Source organism: Morchella importuna (genome assembly GCF_003444635.1).
Source record: "Morchella importuna strain M04M26 chromosome Unknown Morimp01GS001, whole genome shotgun sequence".
Classification (NCBI taxonomy): Eukaryota; Fungi; Ascomycota; class Pezizomycetes; order Pezizales; family Morchellaceae; genus Morchella; species Morchella importuna.
This window is the reverse complement of record NW_025763398.1, coordinates 2441985-2456449: the sequence shown is the minus strand read 5'-3', so window position 1 is coordinate 2456449 and position 14465 is coordinate 2441985. Positions and strand designations below refer to the sequence as shown.

Below are 14465 nucleotides of genomic sequence, written 5' to 3'. Positions count from 1 at the left end.
TAAGTCATGAGGACAGTGAGCCAAACGGTCTTGAAACCTGTTGCACACTTTCTCACAGTAGCGGTGACCTAGAATGCGGACTTAGTTGAGATTATATAGGAAGATACTTTTTCGATGAGTGGTACGAAGGACTCTCCTCGGAATCTGCCGTATACACACATCCGCCCCAGCATAGAATATCACTCGATGGGAACGCCAAGAGGGAGCTTCAGTACTGTGTAACCCATAAGACGCCACCACTACATACGAGTATTCCAAATACAGTTCCATTTTCGACCATGGTTATCAACCCTTACAGAATGGTGACGATCAGATATCAAGGGATATCAAGAATGCAAAGCTCAGGCGAAATCGTTCACGGAACCAATCACCCTGTTGAATTGTGTCGCTACCCCCAGCCTTTCCTGAGTCAATGGGGCCTGAGCCCGAGTCAAAAACACTATATGGAGGCCTGCTGGCAATTGTGTAGGCTCAGCCTAGTACATGATAGGCGTCAAGTTTTAAATTACCAGACATTCACGTCCTTTGAAGCCCCCACGCAATTGATCACTTTAAGATCTCGACCTATCCAAGATTGCCGCTTTTCAGGAGAACGAGGGAGACTAAAAAAAACCTTCATATGTGAGACTCGTGGATCGTGTCAAAGCACGCCCTTTAAGCAAGCCATTGGCTGCAGAGTTCTTGGGACCGGGAATACTCTGAAGGTAGACGTGGACGTGGTTGTCAATTGTCTAGGTAGTTCCATTGTGTAAGCACGAGTACACATAACACATGGACTGCAGCCTAGTTAGTATTAATCAAAATTTACATTTGAAAGGTTGTTAGATATCAGGCATTTCAGTATCAGCTCTATCCAGTAGCGCTTTTTGGAAAATCGTTGGCAAAAATTTCCAAAAATTGTTCCTAGAGCTGAAGTCGTCGTCGCCTTTCCCCCTTGTAGCCATGGTAACACAAGACACAAGGAGAACCTCAGCTCCCGCATATTCTGCTGTGAAGATATTTGCCACCACACATAACACAACTTTGAACTTCGTTCAGGGCAAAACAGGAATCCATAATGCCTTTTACCGATAATGATTTTTAATTCGCGTAAGCCTATCACAAGGTGGATTGGTGAATTTAATTTACACCCCTGTTTTTCGCGTTCTTAGCATCTACCTAACTTTCTGGAGAACTTATCACCGTGGTTACATCCGCGACAGCTTCGGGCATCAAATCATTCCAGTTTCTGCTGCCGCACTCTAGCTTGTGGCGTCTGGGGAGGAAAATGCAGGGCGCGATGGGGGGTTCTACAGCGCGCAGCCGACCAAGTAGGTCGGGGGTCTGCTGATTGGATAAGCAATTATTGACAGGCTGGCTTTAATTGGTTGTCAATTATTGCATGGCAACAAGCTACTAGAGCATGTATTCTACATGCCTCCCATGGCAGTAGTGCATCCGTAGTCACGGGAGCCAATAATATTCAAATCCAAACTTGATAATGAAATCTCTCCATTCACAGCTACATGGGATCATGACTAGGTATGTAGTTCAAAATATGATTTCGGATAAAATCAAGCACTCTGCTTTGCTGAGCGACCTATTATGTCTATCTGGACACTTTTAAAGTCGTGATTCCGTACAAAAAAAAAAAAAACAAGAACACCGGGACAAGAAGCGCCATAAGCAAAGCTAAAATTAATTATTTCCGTTGTAAATGGGCATCTAAAGGCCCAGACTTCTTTTTCCAAAACTCCACAAAGTACAGAACACCCCGATTGCCTTTCATTTCCAAATTTTATCGCGATGTCTGGTAATTAATCCCTTGGGGTGTTCTGCAGAGCTGCTTGGCTCTTTTTGAGCTGGGTCAAAAAGTTGCCGCCGGAAGCCATCGCATTGGCTGCTAGAGAGTCAGTGCAGTACAATTAACGGTGCCCAATGACAAATATCAATGCAATTTTCGTCAGATAATAAAGGGGGGGGGGGGGGTATAAAGCAAACCTCGAGTTCCCCAAGCATTCTTTGGTGTCGACCAGCCTTTGTCCTTGTCAGACTTATAAATCATAGGTTTTTGGCCTTAATACGTTAGCCACAAGTGTCAGAACAACTATGTGTTACAAAATTCAACTGAAACCTGGGAGATATCCCAAATGTTCTCAAGAGGCATCAGCCTGGGAATGAAGCCGTTGACATCCCGGCGATTCCTTGCACGTTTCATGGAAGAACCATAAGCTTGGAAGGGGGAGGGCTAGACTTACTTTGATCAACACCCGTATTCTTTGCCGCCTGCATTTCCTTCTCATAAGCTACAAACCTCAGAAATGTTATTAGCCGAATACTTCCTATAATGGCAGTTTAAGATCTGAGCAATGCATATTGGATGTTGTAAAAAAGAGAAAATAATCCCGGTCAATAAAGAAATGCGCAAAATAATTGTCCCGAGCTCCAAATACCTCCCTGCCGCAATAACGCCTTGCAGACAGCAGGAAGCCATGTAACAGGGAGAGATAGCCGCCGCCGCAATGCTACATGCAAGAGCGTAACAAAATCCCAAAAAGAGCGCTCTAGCGTGGTTTCGGTGAATATGACACAAAACTACCGCTTTCATCACAGCGTTGCACGAAAAGAGAGAGAAAAAACATATAAAGGTGCAGGGTTGTACAGAAACGTTCGTAAGCATGATCGACAATATGTGAAGGATAAGCGGATCCAAGGCATCCCAGATTTCCCAAAGGGAATAATCTAGGACTTGTGTGGGGTAGGAAGGTAAATAAAATGTGCCGAAATTCGCGATGAGTCGGGACCCAATGTAGCGAGAAAAAAAAGAAAAAAAAAGACGTAATAAATCAATCGAGAAAAAGAAAAAAGAAAAAAACAAGTTAAGGAAATATCTAGGAGGCAAGGCTCTAGGTATACTATCCAATTATGGTGATACCTTTTCGTCATCTCCGGTATGCCGAAACACGATTAAGAATAACGGTTTTGCACGTACCACGAAACAGAAAATCCTCCACTTCCTTCCCATTGAACCCTCTAACAGGCACGTGAGCATCAATGTAAGCTTGTGCTGCCTGTTGCTGTTGTTGCTGCTGATGTTGGTGCTGCTGCTGTTGCTGATTTGGGCCCTGCCAGACATTCCCGTTGCTGTTTGGGTTTCCCCCGGAATTGTTGTTCCTTCGCTGCCCACCGCCCTGCGATCGTTGCGCCGGTTGTTGGCCCCGCTGACGCCAACTATTTAGAGCCAAGGAACACATATATCAGCGTAATGTTCATGTGTAAACATTCAAGGAATCCTTTTGACACAGCAGGTGCGGTTGCAAACCCGACGAACAAGCAACGTGTCCGTGTCCCACCACGGGACGTAAGGGAAACATGATAACAAAAATAAGTCCAATAATCTCCCACTTACCGTTGTTCGTCTCCTCCAGTGTTCATGATGAAGCCTTATTGAGTGGGTAGGGGAGTATATCCTGAGGTACCTTTCGTATAGGGAAGTAAATGACAAAAGTGGGGAACGAGAGAATTGAGGGAAAAGGTTCCAAAAACAGAAAAAGATAAAGCTCACAGCACCGACGAGGTACAGAAAACTGTATGTAATTTTGATAGAGGAGGGGTGGATGAGGTGGAACAGGGAGGGGGTGTGAGGGAAGAGCTCTCGCATGTGAGTGAAGTTGAGGTCGTGAAGTCTCAACCATAACTTGCAGTTACGTTATGTAAGCGAATCAGGGTCTTGCGGCCGGGTAAACTTGGTAGAATGCCATGCTTCTGTAAGGTCTAGAACGTAGTCTTTGCTACTACCAGAGCGCCGGTACTCCCAACTCTACCCTCTTCCGGCGCATATATTAATATTAACAAGAGTCTATTCCATCCCCATACATACCCTGCCCCCATCCCCAGGTCGCCGTTTCAATACTCGGATGGCTCAATTAAATATAATAAGCGGCATATATCAATCCTAGATAAACACTCTCATCCACTCATTCTTCATTATGCGCTCGGAAACTGCCAAATACGCAGATCAAGTGCACAACACAATAAATAATACGCCCTGGTCCAGAATCTTGGTACACATTAGCACAGCTAAGATCCCTATCAAGAAGTTCTTCGGGACGTACACGGACCACCAGTCATGATAGGGAGACTGTTCCGAGGAAAGGCTTGAACTATTAGAAGGAAAATAGGAATAGGGGAAAAAGGCCGAAAATACACTATTAACTGTGGCTGTTGTCCGAGGTTGATAATGGGGTTAAAAATAGTGCAATATTTCACGGTCGCACATCATCCAGATTGGTGAGGGTGATCATCCATGATCCATGCTCGGGCCGGGCGCAGAGCCAATCCTGGAGACCACACGGCTCGAATCCGTGGATCGATTTGGCGCGATATGTTAGATGATGCTACGAGCGCAGCGCGTTCCCAGGAAAGCAAGAGGGAAAAAAGCCCCCCCCAGGACGGCGAACAGAACCATTATATAGCACAGGGGTGGTTATATGGTACCAATATGTGCAGAGCCTAGAACGGATATATGTACGTAGAGTACACATACATTGTCCGCCAGGTTACGCGCAAGTAATTTGAACCAAAGAGACCCAGAGATCTCTTATCCACGACCAGGTTTCTCGGCATCTGGGCCCCAAGATCGCACTCCTAAGAAGTAGAGTGGGTTCGATCCATGCCCCCCCCAATACCACCGGTATCAGTATCAACAACCGTCAACAACAGGAGTAATGGGAACAGCAGCCGTCGTCACCACAACCACAACCATCACCATTTTTTTTTTTTGGATTAATTATAAAATATGAAAAAATATTATCTACCTTGGCATTTTGTCTACCATAATTCCCTTGTCGTCATGATAAGCGTCATAGTGGTCAATGCTGTGCGTCAATTCGGAGACGGAGGCGGACGACGGAGACGAGAACCATCTTGAGATAATCAATGGCCCCAGGCTAACCGCTTTGGTGGGTTGTTTCCAACGTAAACTGATTCGGTGCACTTCAAGACACGGACAATTCAGACGTTCAGCTGGGTTTTGTCACTGACATCGGACCAAGCTCCAGTTCTTACGTAGACGCAAAGTGCGACGCTAAGGAACTTGACATCAAGCCTTCCTTCCGATCCGCTGTACACGTCCATCACGTTTATGGTGGGGTCAGAGCTAGAGCACTCGCCGTTCAAAAACTGTTTCTTCTGCCATCAACGACCAAGGAGATGGAGGGGTGTGGCAGGGCCTGGAGGGAGAAGAGAGGTAAGTAGGGCGAGGCAGGCAAGGTTGGTGGTGCGTTGGCTATTGCATCAGAATCGCTGGTTTCTGTTTGACAAGACTCCCGCTAATCGATGTACAATGCATCCTCATATGGATCAACAAGTTGGAAGGGAAATCAAGAGAAATGCATACCATCGGCAGAGGAATGGAATGGAAAAATAAAAGAGCAGAGGGTGATCATTTCCCATTGTCCTGTGTGTCCCCATCTTTCCAACGAACATTGTGACTCTTTTGTTTTTCCCCCTCCTCCTCTGGCCTACTGGAGCAAAAAAAAAAAGTAAGACCACCGGTGAAGGGCCAAACTCCATGTCATATCTGGACGGTTTTTATTTATTTGCTTTTTAACTAATCAATAGTATGGCCACTTGGTAACGAGAGCCGATGCGCGGAGAGAGAGACGGACTCCTGCAGCCTAGCTCCCCAATCGGCGACGATTCCAGGGCTAGGTTGGGGAACCTGGACACAAAAGGTGGGAGAGTTGAGAATGAGGGTGGGGAAGAAGATCATGATCACACTACCCGCATATATCGTACAGTGGTATGTACGCACGCCGGTGAAGAGTGTGGGATACAACGAGAAAAGAGACAGGTTTGTTGAGACACAGGTCTCTTCACATTTCTCCCTATGAGGAGCGGTTCGGTGAAAAACAACTACCTAGTCCCGAAATGCACAAGCTGCCAGCGTGTCTCGGGTTTCATCTGGCCTTGCCATCATCATATCGCAGAAGGGTGTTGAGAGATACTGTATCCATAGAACTTTAGACCCCCCCTCCCACCTCTTCGTCCTGCTCACAAAAACGATGGAAATTAATAATCTAGACACTGTTTGGGCTGTTTGGAAAGTCTCAAAAGAGATAACCAAGGAGAAAAAAAGAAAAGGGAAAACGGCAATAATCATGCCATTCTTTTGTTGCCGGCCTCTTAAAGTTCTAACTTCCCCGTGTTCCAAATCCACAAGAATAATAATTGGAAACCCCCCCATGGTAAGTATTGATAGAATTAACCTGTTACCCCCCCCCCCCCTCTTCCTTCGTATAATTTTGCTCTTTTCTAACTGGCGGCAGCAGGATAAAGCCAAATATCTCAAAATAGGAAACGAGACAAAGGGGGTGGATAAATAATTATACCCATGGGGTCTAGTAGTCACATTGAGAGCATGTTTGCTAACCAAAACTACCAAATGGTAGAATGATCGACAACAAATCTTACTGGTAACTGGCTCTTTCTAACTTCGTTGGTCGTCCGGTTCTCGATCGATGCCTTGCTAGCTCTCTAGAAGGAAAAAGAAAGTGCTTACCTGGCTTGGGCCTGGTCAGTGGAGTGCCCCATGCTTCTTTGATTTTTTTCAGAATACTCAGCTCGATCGCCAACTTATCCTGACGAAACGGGCAAGCGAAAGGAAACGTGAATGATTCAAAGTGGTCTTTTTTCTCTCCCGTGATCTGCAGTTCATTCCTAAAAAGCCATGACAAAACATAATCAGAGAATAAGGAATAATAATAGTTTAATCCCTAAACTAACTCTTTCGGCTTCAGAAACCAGAACCAAGGCAATTCCACAAGATATCTCTCCTATCCATCCAAGCCCAAAGTGTAGTTACCCCAAATGACAAAGAGATGTTGTAAACGCCGTTCCCTCCAAGTGCAAATCCTATTTTCAAAATGAAAAAAAAAAGTAAAAAATAAAGTTCACCGGTTGTGAGTGATGATAATAAGATAAAGTAGTCAAGAAAAGGAAATTACGACGGTAGTAGTATGTCGATGAAGACAAATAAAAAAAAGACCCCCCTCCCCAAGAAATGCCCATAAAAACAGAGAGAAATCCCCGCCCATGCCTACCCTAAGAATAATCCCATGAAGTAAAACTATAACCCCCAAGAAACCCAGCCATGGTACAAAAGAAATAATAAAAACAAGTACAAAAGAGATCCCGAAACGAGCTATATGACAATGGTCGGCCGTAAGGACATCCTATAAATATTCCACAGAATAAAAAAAAACCGAAATGAATAGAAAATCCCAAAGAAAAATATCCTTTATTTCCGAAGTAAAATTTCCAATCGATTATAAAAAGTAAGGTTAGAATGAAAAATGTAATGATTGTGTTTTTGTGTTTTTTTTCTTTCCTTTTGAGTGAACCAAACTCATGAACACAAGTTGGAGAGCTTCATGCGGAAATCCGAAGAGGGAACCTCGTAGTGCTGCTGGTATTGTGTGTGGTAATCCTGAGACCTCCGGCTGTCCGTGTTGGACACCCACCGGCGGGTATCGTCCTGAGTGTAGGCTGAATGCTCCTGGATGTGGAGTGATGCAGCACTCTTGAGAATAGGCATCGAGGCCCGTCGCTCCCCGTGGTAAAGATCCTTTAGCGGGGGGAGTATGATGGCGTTCTCGGCGGTAAGAGGTGTCTCAGGCAGTCTCGGCGAGGTTGAAAAGTTGGAATTGGCGTCCGAGATGAGAGATGGGGTCTGGCCGCGAGAACCATCAGAGAAAGCAGGGGAAGACAACGGCTCGTCAAGAGTCCTCCTGCTGACATCGATAGTAAGACCGGGGGGGTGGAAATGGGTATTTGGCGAATATGGGGACATTGGCTCGTGAGAGCGGCGGTCCGGGTTGTGAGACTCGGATCTCTGGCGGATGCACAAGCGTCTTCGTCTATTCATTCCACCGTTCCACCAGTTCTTGACCGCATTGTCACTTCGGCCATGAAGACGCCTAGCAATTTCGGCCCATCTCTTGCCCATGTCTCCGACGAGACGTTCAATAAGTTCACCTTCTTCGGGTGTGATGGGCTCGTGGTTGAGCGTGGGCTTAAGATTTTGGTGGTAGCGTTCCCGGCATTGCTTTGGTGACCGTGAAGTTACCATCTGGGATATTCTAACCCAGTTGTGAGGTCCATGGATTTGAACAAGGTTGAGTAATTGAGAGTCCTCGTGTGCGGACCATGGTCCACGTCTGTGCTGCATGATGGATGAAGTTATTATTGTTGTTGAAGGTAGTGAGGATATGTGTTGTTAGAGTGCTTAGGTGTTCAGGTGCCCAGGTGTGTTCAGGTGTTCAGGTGTTGGTTGATGTTGAGGGGAAAATGTGTCGAGAAAAGTGTTGGTGGTGGGGGAAGTTGGGCTTATATTCTTTTAGCGTATGCTTTAGCGGAGATTCAGGGGAAAGACTTACAACGGGGCAGCCGGGAAAGTTTATGTAACCTTAATAGGCGGGATTTTGACTTGACTTCGGAGGGGATGGCTGAGCGAGGAAGTAAAGAAGCAAACCGCCGGTAGTCTTGGCGTGTGTCCGAGCCCGAGAAAAAGGTCAAACTCTTATGGAGCTAATAGGTAGACAGCTGTTGTCCTGTGCTCCACCTCTTACCAACACAAAATTGAGTGCTTAAGTGCCGAAACTCTAACTGAACAACGGTCAGGTATTTCTCCTGTCTTGAGCAGCTGCTGCGTGATACGTAGGTCTACGACTAGTTGTGACGTGATATGCAGAGTGTGTGATGGGCAGCGACAATTATGTGTGTCTCACAGATCTTAGTTGTGACCTAGATTCAGACTGAACCGCTAGCGTTTGGTGAGGTGTTACTCGGTGGAGGTGGTAGTACGTCAAGTGAGCCTTGTTAGAAAGGAACTTGCAGAGTTAACACACAACGGTGCGCAATAAAAAACCCTGTAGGGGAAAAGTGTGGGTGGAAAAAAGGTCTCTCTGGGAGTGATAATGCTGGTTGGATACCTATGTATGTGTTCACCCAGATACAAATAGCTGAAGCAGCAAGTAGGATGATAAAACAGCGCAGAGATAAACCCAGAAACTCGGCCACCCAAACGGAGGGCGGGAGTGTCCAAGCTTATATGCAGACATCAAGTGTCAGGTTAACATAACACCTTCTACCTGGCCAGAATAAATCCAAAAATCTAGATTGGAATAATAAAGTTGTGCTGGAGGGGGTCCCGAATCACTGGGTACATACTGTGATTTGCAACAGGGGGGGGGGGGGGACTCAGCGGGAAGTGTTAATGAAGCGGCTATTATCAAGGTACCCTGTTAATTGCTTACAACAACCAACCTCCCTCCCTCTTCGTGTGCGTGCGTAAACAATGTTTTCGCTATTTTTGAGTCCAGGGAGAATCCTTCTGCCGCAATGTTTGAGTGATCTGGTCAATGCAGAGGATTTAAACATGGACATGATAGTAATGTACGGCGGCTCTAGCCCTTTGGGGGTCAATTATTATTTTTCCACTAAGTGCTAGTGTCGCCTGCAGAGCTGGATGACAGAAAACGATCAAAAAGCTTTCTTTCTGGCTCTCGCTTGACCCCGTTGAGTGACAAGTCACCCGCTGTCCGGTATGTCTCTGGCGTACCCTATGATATTTTTCCTTTTATTCCTTTTGCTTTAGACCCTTTTCTTTTGGGACTTGGAGTTGCTTTTTTTCTTCCCTCTAAATTTGCAAACCGTTTTCTTATGGCACTGGCAAGTGGTCAGAGTGTCGAGATCTCAACTGCCGATGACGGATCCGTCACCCCCGATGACCGCGAGCTAGAGTATATCTAGTCAAGCCCCCTTACCGTCAATGCGCTGCTTGTCGATTGTCCGACTCCAATCTGTTGGGTATCAACTCCTGATCTGGCCGACCAAGGCAAGGATAGTAGCCAAAACATTGTTCTGGGCTAAAAGGAAACCAGGTTGCCCTTGGAGGTTTGACGACTGACCTACAGTGCAGAGATTTCGTTGTTGCACCCCTCAAGAAAAAAAAGATTTACAGGTTAAGCCAGAGGGGAGACACCCAAGGTGGGCTGCACGACCCTCCTCTGTGCTAGGGTCGGACAGACGTCGATTGTTGTCTCTCCGTACGGTGGGTTTTTTCTTCTTCTTGGGACTCGGCCAATCATGGAAATGATATTCATAGGGGACTCCGAATCGCCGACGTCGTTGAGGTCCACCCAACACAGGTCTCAGATGTCCCTCCGCGATTTGCAACAGATACCAGTGGCGCTGTAAGGCGACGGCAGCTGGGAGGTTAGTTTCGGAAAGCGAGCAGCATGTTGCAGCACGGACAGGACGTAATTGATGGGAAACCTCCTAACGGAACGCGCGCAGGAATCGTAGAGTACGGAAATGATACAGCTCGATCTCGCCGCAGTTAACCCAAGATAGAGGACCCAGTAGCAGCCAACCCAGCAACACGGCTCAGCGTCTCGTCTAGGGTGTGTGCGAGAAGCTGGTTGGTTGGTGCGCTCCTGTAGGCAGGTAGCTGACATTATTTTTGGTGTGGGAGGCAGCAGCCTGTAAGCAGTAGAACATACATTACTTTTCTGCATTACTTCTGTATATGGGAAAGACAGACAAAAAAACTGAAAAGAGGAAACTGACGGACGGTAGCAGCAATAGAGTACACGGCCATGGTCCACGCTCACCAACAACACATTTAGGGTTGGATGACGAAAATAGAATTCCATTCCATCCATCCATCGAGAATTTTATTGAGATTGATATGTATGTATGTAATGTAGTACTCGGTTCTCGAGTGTTCACATGTAGCTTACCGTTGAAAGATTTGGTACGAGTGTTACCTTCCAGTTCATCACCCCAGGGGAAGATGGGGATCGGGATGGGAGATGGGGAAGGGGAAGGGAGGATGAAGGATGAAGGATGATGTGAGTGAGTGAGAATGTGAGTGTGGGTGAGAGTGTGTGTCTGCCCCGAGTGAGTGATTGGGTGTGTGTGGAAGGGTAAGGTGTCGACAGAAAGCACTGACTGAGGTTGCTGTCGCCTGGGTCAGAGGTCACAATAAGCGCCATGCAAGTCGAGTGGTCAAAGAAGCGAACGAGAAACTCGCTACTCTTCTCCGCAAACGGTCAAGGCTAGAGTAGATGCGAACCACGATACCCGGCCGTGGGCCACCCTCTCTGTCGGGTGCAGCCTACGTGATCCGGCCCTCCCATACCATATCCCTACTCTAAATTTTCTGATCCTCCGGGACTTGTGGTTTGGTAGGCCCGCCTCGGGTGGGGCAGTGATGGAGCAGGCAGGAGCAGCAGCAGGAAAGTGATGATGATGGGACGGTGTCTGCAGAAGACGAACTGTATGGTATGGTATGGACGGCTCCTGCTTTGGAGCAGCAGCAAGTCATGCTTGAGCCCGTATGCATCATAATCTCGGTGGTGCAACCAACCGTTGAGCCTTGGAACCTCCATCGACGAAAGGGGGAGGATCTCTACGACTCCCCGCGTGGGGTGCGCTTCCTGACCTGGTCATGCCAAGCGTTGAATGGTCGCCGTCCACTACTTTCGGAACAGCTCACTTGCAGAAAGGGCAGAGAGCCAAAAGAGCGGCGATCACGTACTTGTGTTTGATAGAGAAAATACGTCCCTAACAAAATATGTCGAGGTCTCCGCCGCACATGCCCAGGTAAAGTCCGGAAATTGTCCGTAAATCATGATGGTGGTGAGAAAGGCCGACTGTCGACAAGGGTATCGGATGGATCCACGAGAAGAGAAAAAAATTTCAAATAAAAGCAACAAAAATCAATTGGAGTCCACGTTTTTTTCTTTCTTTTCTTCTTTCCTTTTATCAGGAAGTAAATTGGATCGCGAAAATAATAATCTTGGCTACGCCTTTTGCGTTAATGTGAGACCAATTCAGCTCGAGGAGGATATGTCAATCATGTTCCAAGTTGATGGGCAACGTTCGCTGCATAGACATGTAACTGCGGTTCGCTGAGAAAGGTCGGGGAACGAGCAATGTCTCAGTTTACCAAACCACCATCCTCATTCGTGCCAGTCAACTGAAACACAATTATAACCGTGCATCAACCCAATCGCCAGAGCATCGTGACTCTCAGCACACGCAATAATCCAGCTAAAGCCACCCCCTTGTTCTGCTAGAACAAGAAGGAAGTGGTAAATATCAATCTATCCATTCAGCGGCCCTGAGCGGTGAGAACAAATCCCAATATGCCCGCCACGGTATCCTATGAGTGGCCCTGGTTCTTTTTTTAAGTTCATATCTGCCTGTATTCCCGTATCCAGGCATGGATGACTGTGAAGTGACAAGTATTGAGGAGTAATGATGTACCTCAAGTATGGTACGTAGGGGGGGATCCATGTACAATGTACGTACGTACTATCAAAACTCTGCGCACTGGGACTGACAACTGGACGACAAGGCGCAATCTGTGCCAGCAATATGATCAGTATCTAGATCTACAAATGATGGGAATCGAAGAGAGATAGAGAGGGGTCATGAAGGGTCCACTATGATCGCACAAAACTAGGGCTCGGCCGAGATGCAGTTCCAACGTTTTTTTTTTTCCTTTTCCTTTACCGATGAGGCAAAGTTTCCCCCACTCTTGATATAGAGTATGGTTACGATGATGTAGATAGGTGGTGATGATGGTTTGTAACTACCGTTTTACTGGAGTTGCGCAAAGGGACATGATGACACGACGCTCTCTCTCTCTCTGTCTACCTCCCGCTCTACATACTTTGAAGGACGCTAGACGGAGCACTATTGGATTCTGAACACACTGTGGGGGTAGTGGTCGTGGTGGTGAGAATGAACCTGGGGGGGGGGGGGTTTCGTGGAAGGGGATGGGAAGGATCGGCATTAGCTTAATTGACCATGGGGTTTTATTGGTTGGTTTGGCGAGTATAGCTCAAGGTGCACTCACACTTCTTTTGACATCCGGCGGGCCCGTTGTCTGCTAAAAATGTCACTTGAGAAATGTGTGGGTTAGGATGTCTTTAGGTCCTGGAAGCCTTCCGCCTCTAGCCCCATATGGGCGAGGAGACGAGAAGCCAAAGCCCCCTTTCCGTATTAGCTCGAGCCCACAGTTCCCTTCTCGTTTCTAGCTCTTCCTGCGATGAGCAAGAACGGTGAGTTTAGAAGCCGAAACGAGTGAGGTGAGCGAACAGGGTGAGGTACAGCGAGGGGGGGTGAGGATGATGAGTGACAGACCTTAGTGAGAGCCTCAGGGACAATCCTGCGCGGAGGAGGTTAGTTGGGTTGGTGTCGGTATCCCGCCTTTGCCATCATCTGTTACACAGGGGACGCCGACCCCGGCATAGCTTCGTCTGTTGAGAGCCTCTGATTGGCCATGTTCCAGATTTGAGGCTCTTGACATGCGGGCACAGCCCCCCATTCCACGGAGTGCGCGAGCGAACTTAAGCTGGGGAGTCGGCGACTTCAACGGTTTTTTTTATGGTCCAGGGTCCGGATGTGCTTGGAAACTTGACTGTTTCACAGATCTCCCACCCTACATAACATACATGCGGTAGGCACTCTTTAGGCACTCTGCCCAATCTTCAGCCCACAACCGCTCGAATCACATATACCATCACTCGCTCCTCTGGATAAATTAATTGGGTCAAGCTAGGTCTGGCCTGCTTGTCTGCCTTTGACTCGGGATAGGTTATGTACGATGTAGTTATGTCGGGGCTGCAGCGCAAATCATCTCTAGTTGATCATCTCCCTGTTCCCTACGTGCTAGGTACTCTACTACCACTACTACATCTGGTAGACCAAGTACCCTAGCCCAGTAGTAGCACTACGCTAATAAAATCACGGTATTTTTTCAACAGTCTGGACCCTACTCGGCCGGAAACAGTTTCTTTGGGGAAGGACAGGGCAGCCGTTCTCTCTCTCTCTGTCTCCCTCTTCTCGATCTTTGTAGAGCATGTACAATAGCACGCATTCATACCTCTGACTCTCACGTCACACAGTTACACAGAAAGAGAGCGTTCGCTTGGAATTCTTTTCTAAACCTGTCTCAGTGGGTTAGCACAGACGTCAATTGCTATTTCTCACATTTGTATTTTATTTTCTTCCTTAAGGGACGGGGCCTTTTTTCCAGCGCCAGCCAGCCCTGATGTGCAGCACATCCCATCAGTAAACCCATCCCAATTCCACTATCCCCATCCCGATCCCCGTCCCCCATAGAGTAAGTACATAGAGGAAAGTAGAAGGAGGGACCCCCCCCCCTCCCCACGTGGTAAGAGTCCCCACGTTTTTTTTCTTCTTTGGTTTTTTGGTTTGGCTTATATTTGGGCCCTGGGGCGGCAGGACCCGAGAAAGCTAGAAAGGGCGAGTGTTCGACGTCCGTCCGTACACAGGAGGCAACAAGTAACTACAAGCAAGACAGAGACAGTTACGGTACAGGCCCTGCACGCACACACAACTCAAAGGGTCGGAACGACCGTTTCGATATTGATTATATATTTTGCTTT

General features: G+C 47.3%; 4 protein-coding genes across 4 annotated transcripts; all 4 read right to left on the bottom strand.

Annotated features, from left to right (window-relative positions):
- Nucleotides 1–1796: 1796 nt before the first annotated feature.
- On the bottom strand, nt 1797–3414 carry LAJ45_00618 (uncharacterized protein; the record flags this gene model as incomplete). The annotated part of the gene is made up of 5 exons (XM_046110219.1): nt 1797–1882; nt 1981–2055; nt 2238–2285; nt 2972–3210; nt 3389–3414. 5 exons carry the CDS (start codon nt 3412–3414, stop codon nt 1797–1799), a joined length of 474 nt encoding a protein of 157 aa, XP_045976912.1.
- A 3973-nt stretch (nt 3415–7387) lies between these two features.
- LAJ45_00617 (uncharacterized protein) lies at nt 7388–8209 on the bottom strand (the record flags this gene model as incomplete). The annotated part of the gene is made up of 1 exon (XM_046110218.1): nt 7388–8209. One exon carries the CDS (start codon nt 8207–8209, stop codon nt 7388–7390), a length of 822 nt encoding a protein of 273 aa, XP_045976911.1.
- An 83-nt stretch (nt 8210–8292) lies between these two features.
- On the bottom strand, nt 8293–9426 carry LAJ45_00616 (uncharacterized protein; the record flags this gene model as incomplete). Its single annotated transcript, XM_046110217.1, has 3 exons — nt 8293–8366; nt 8418–8486; nt 9297–9426. The coding sequence occupies 3 exons, from the start codon at nt 9424–9426 to the stop codon at nt 8293–8295; spliced, it is 273 nt and encodes a 90-aa protein (XP_045976910.1).
- A 1766-nt stretch (nt 9427–11192) lies between these two features.
- On the bottom strand, nt 11193–11496 carry LAJ45_00615 (uncharacterized protein; the record flags this gene model as incomplete). The annotated part of the gene is made up of 2 exons (XM_046110216.1): nt 11193–11346; nt 11414–11496. 2 exons carry the CDS (start codon nt 11494–11496, stop codon nt 11193–11195), a joined length of 237 nt encoding a protein of 78 aa, XP_045976909.1.
- Nucleotides 11497–14465: the final 2969 nt, after the last annotated feature.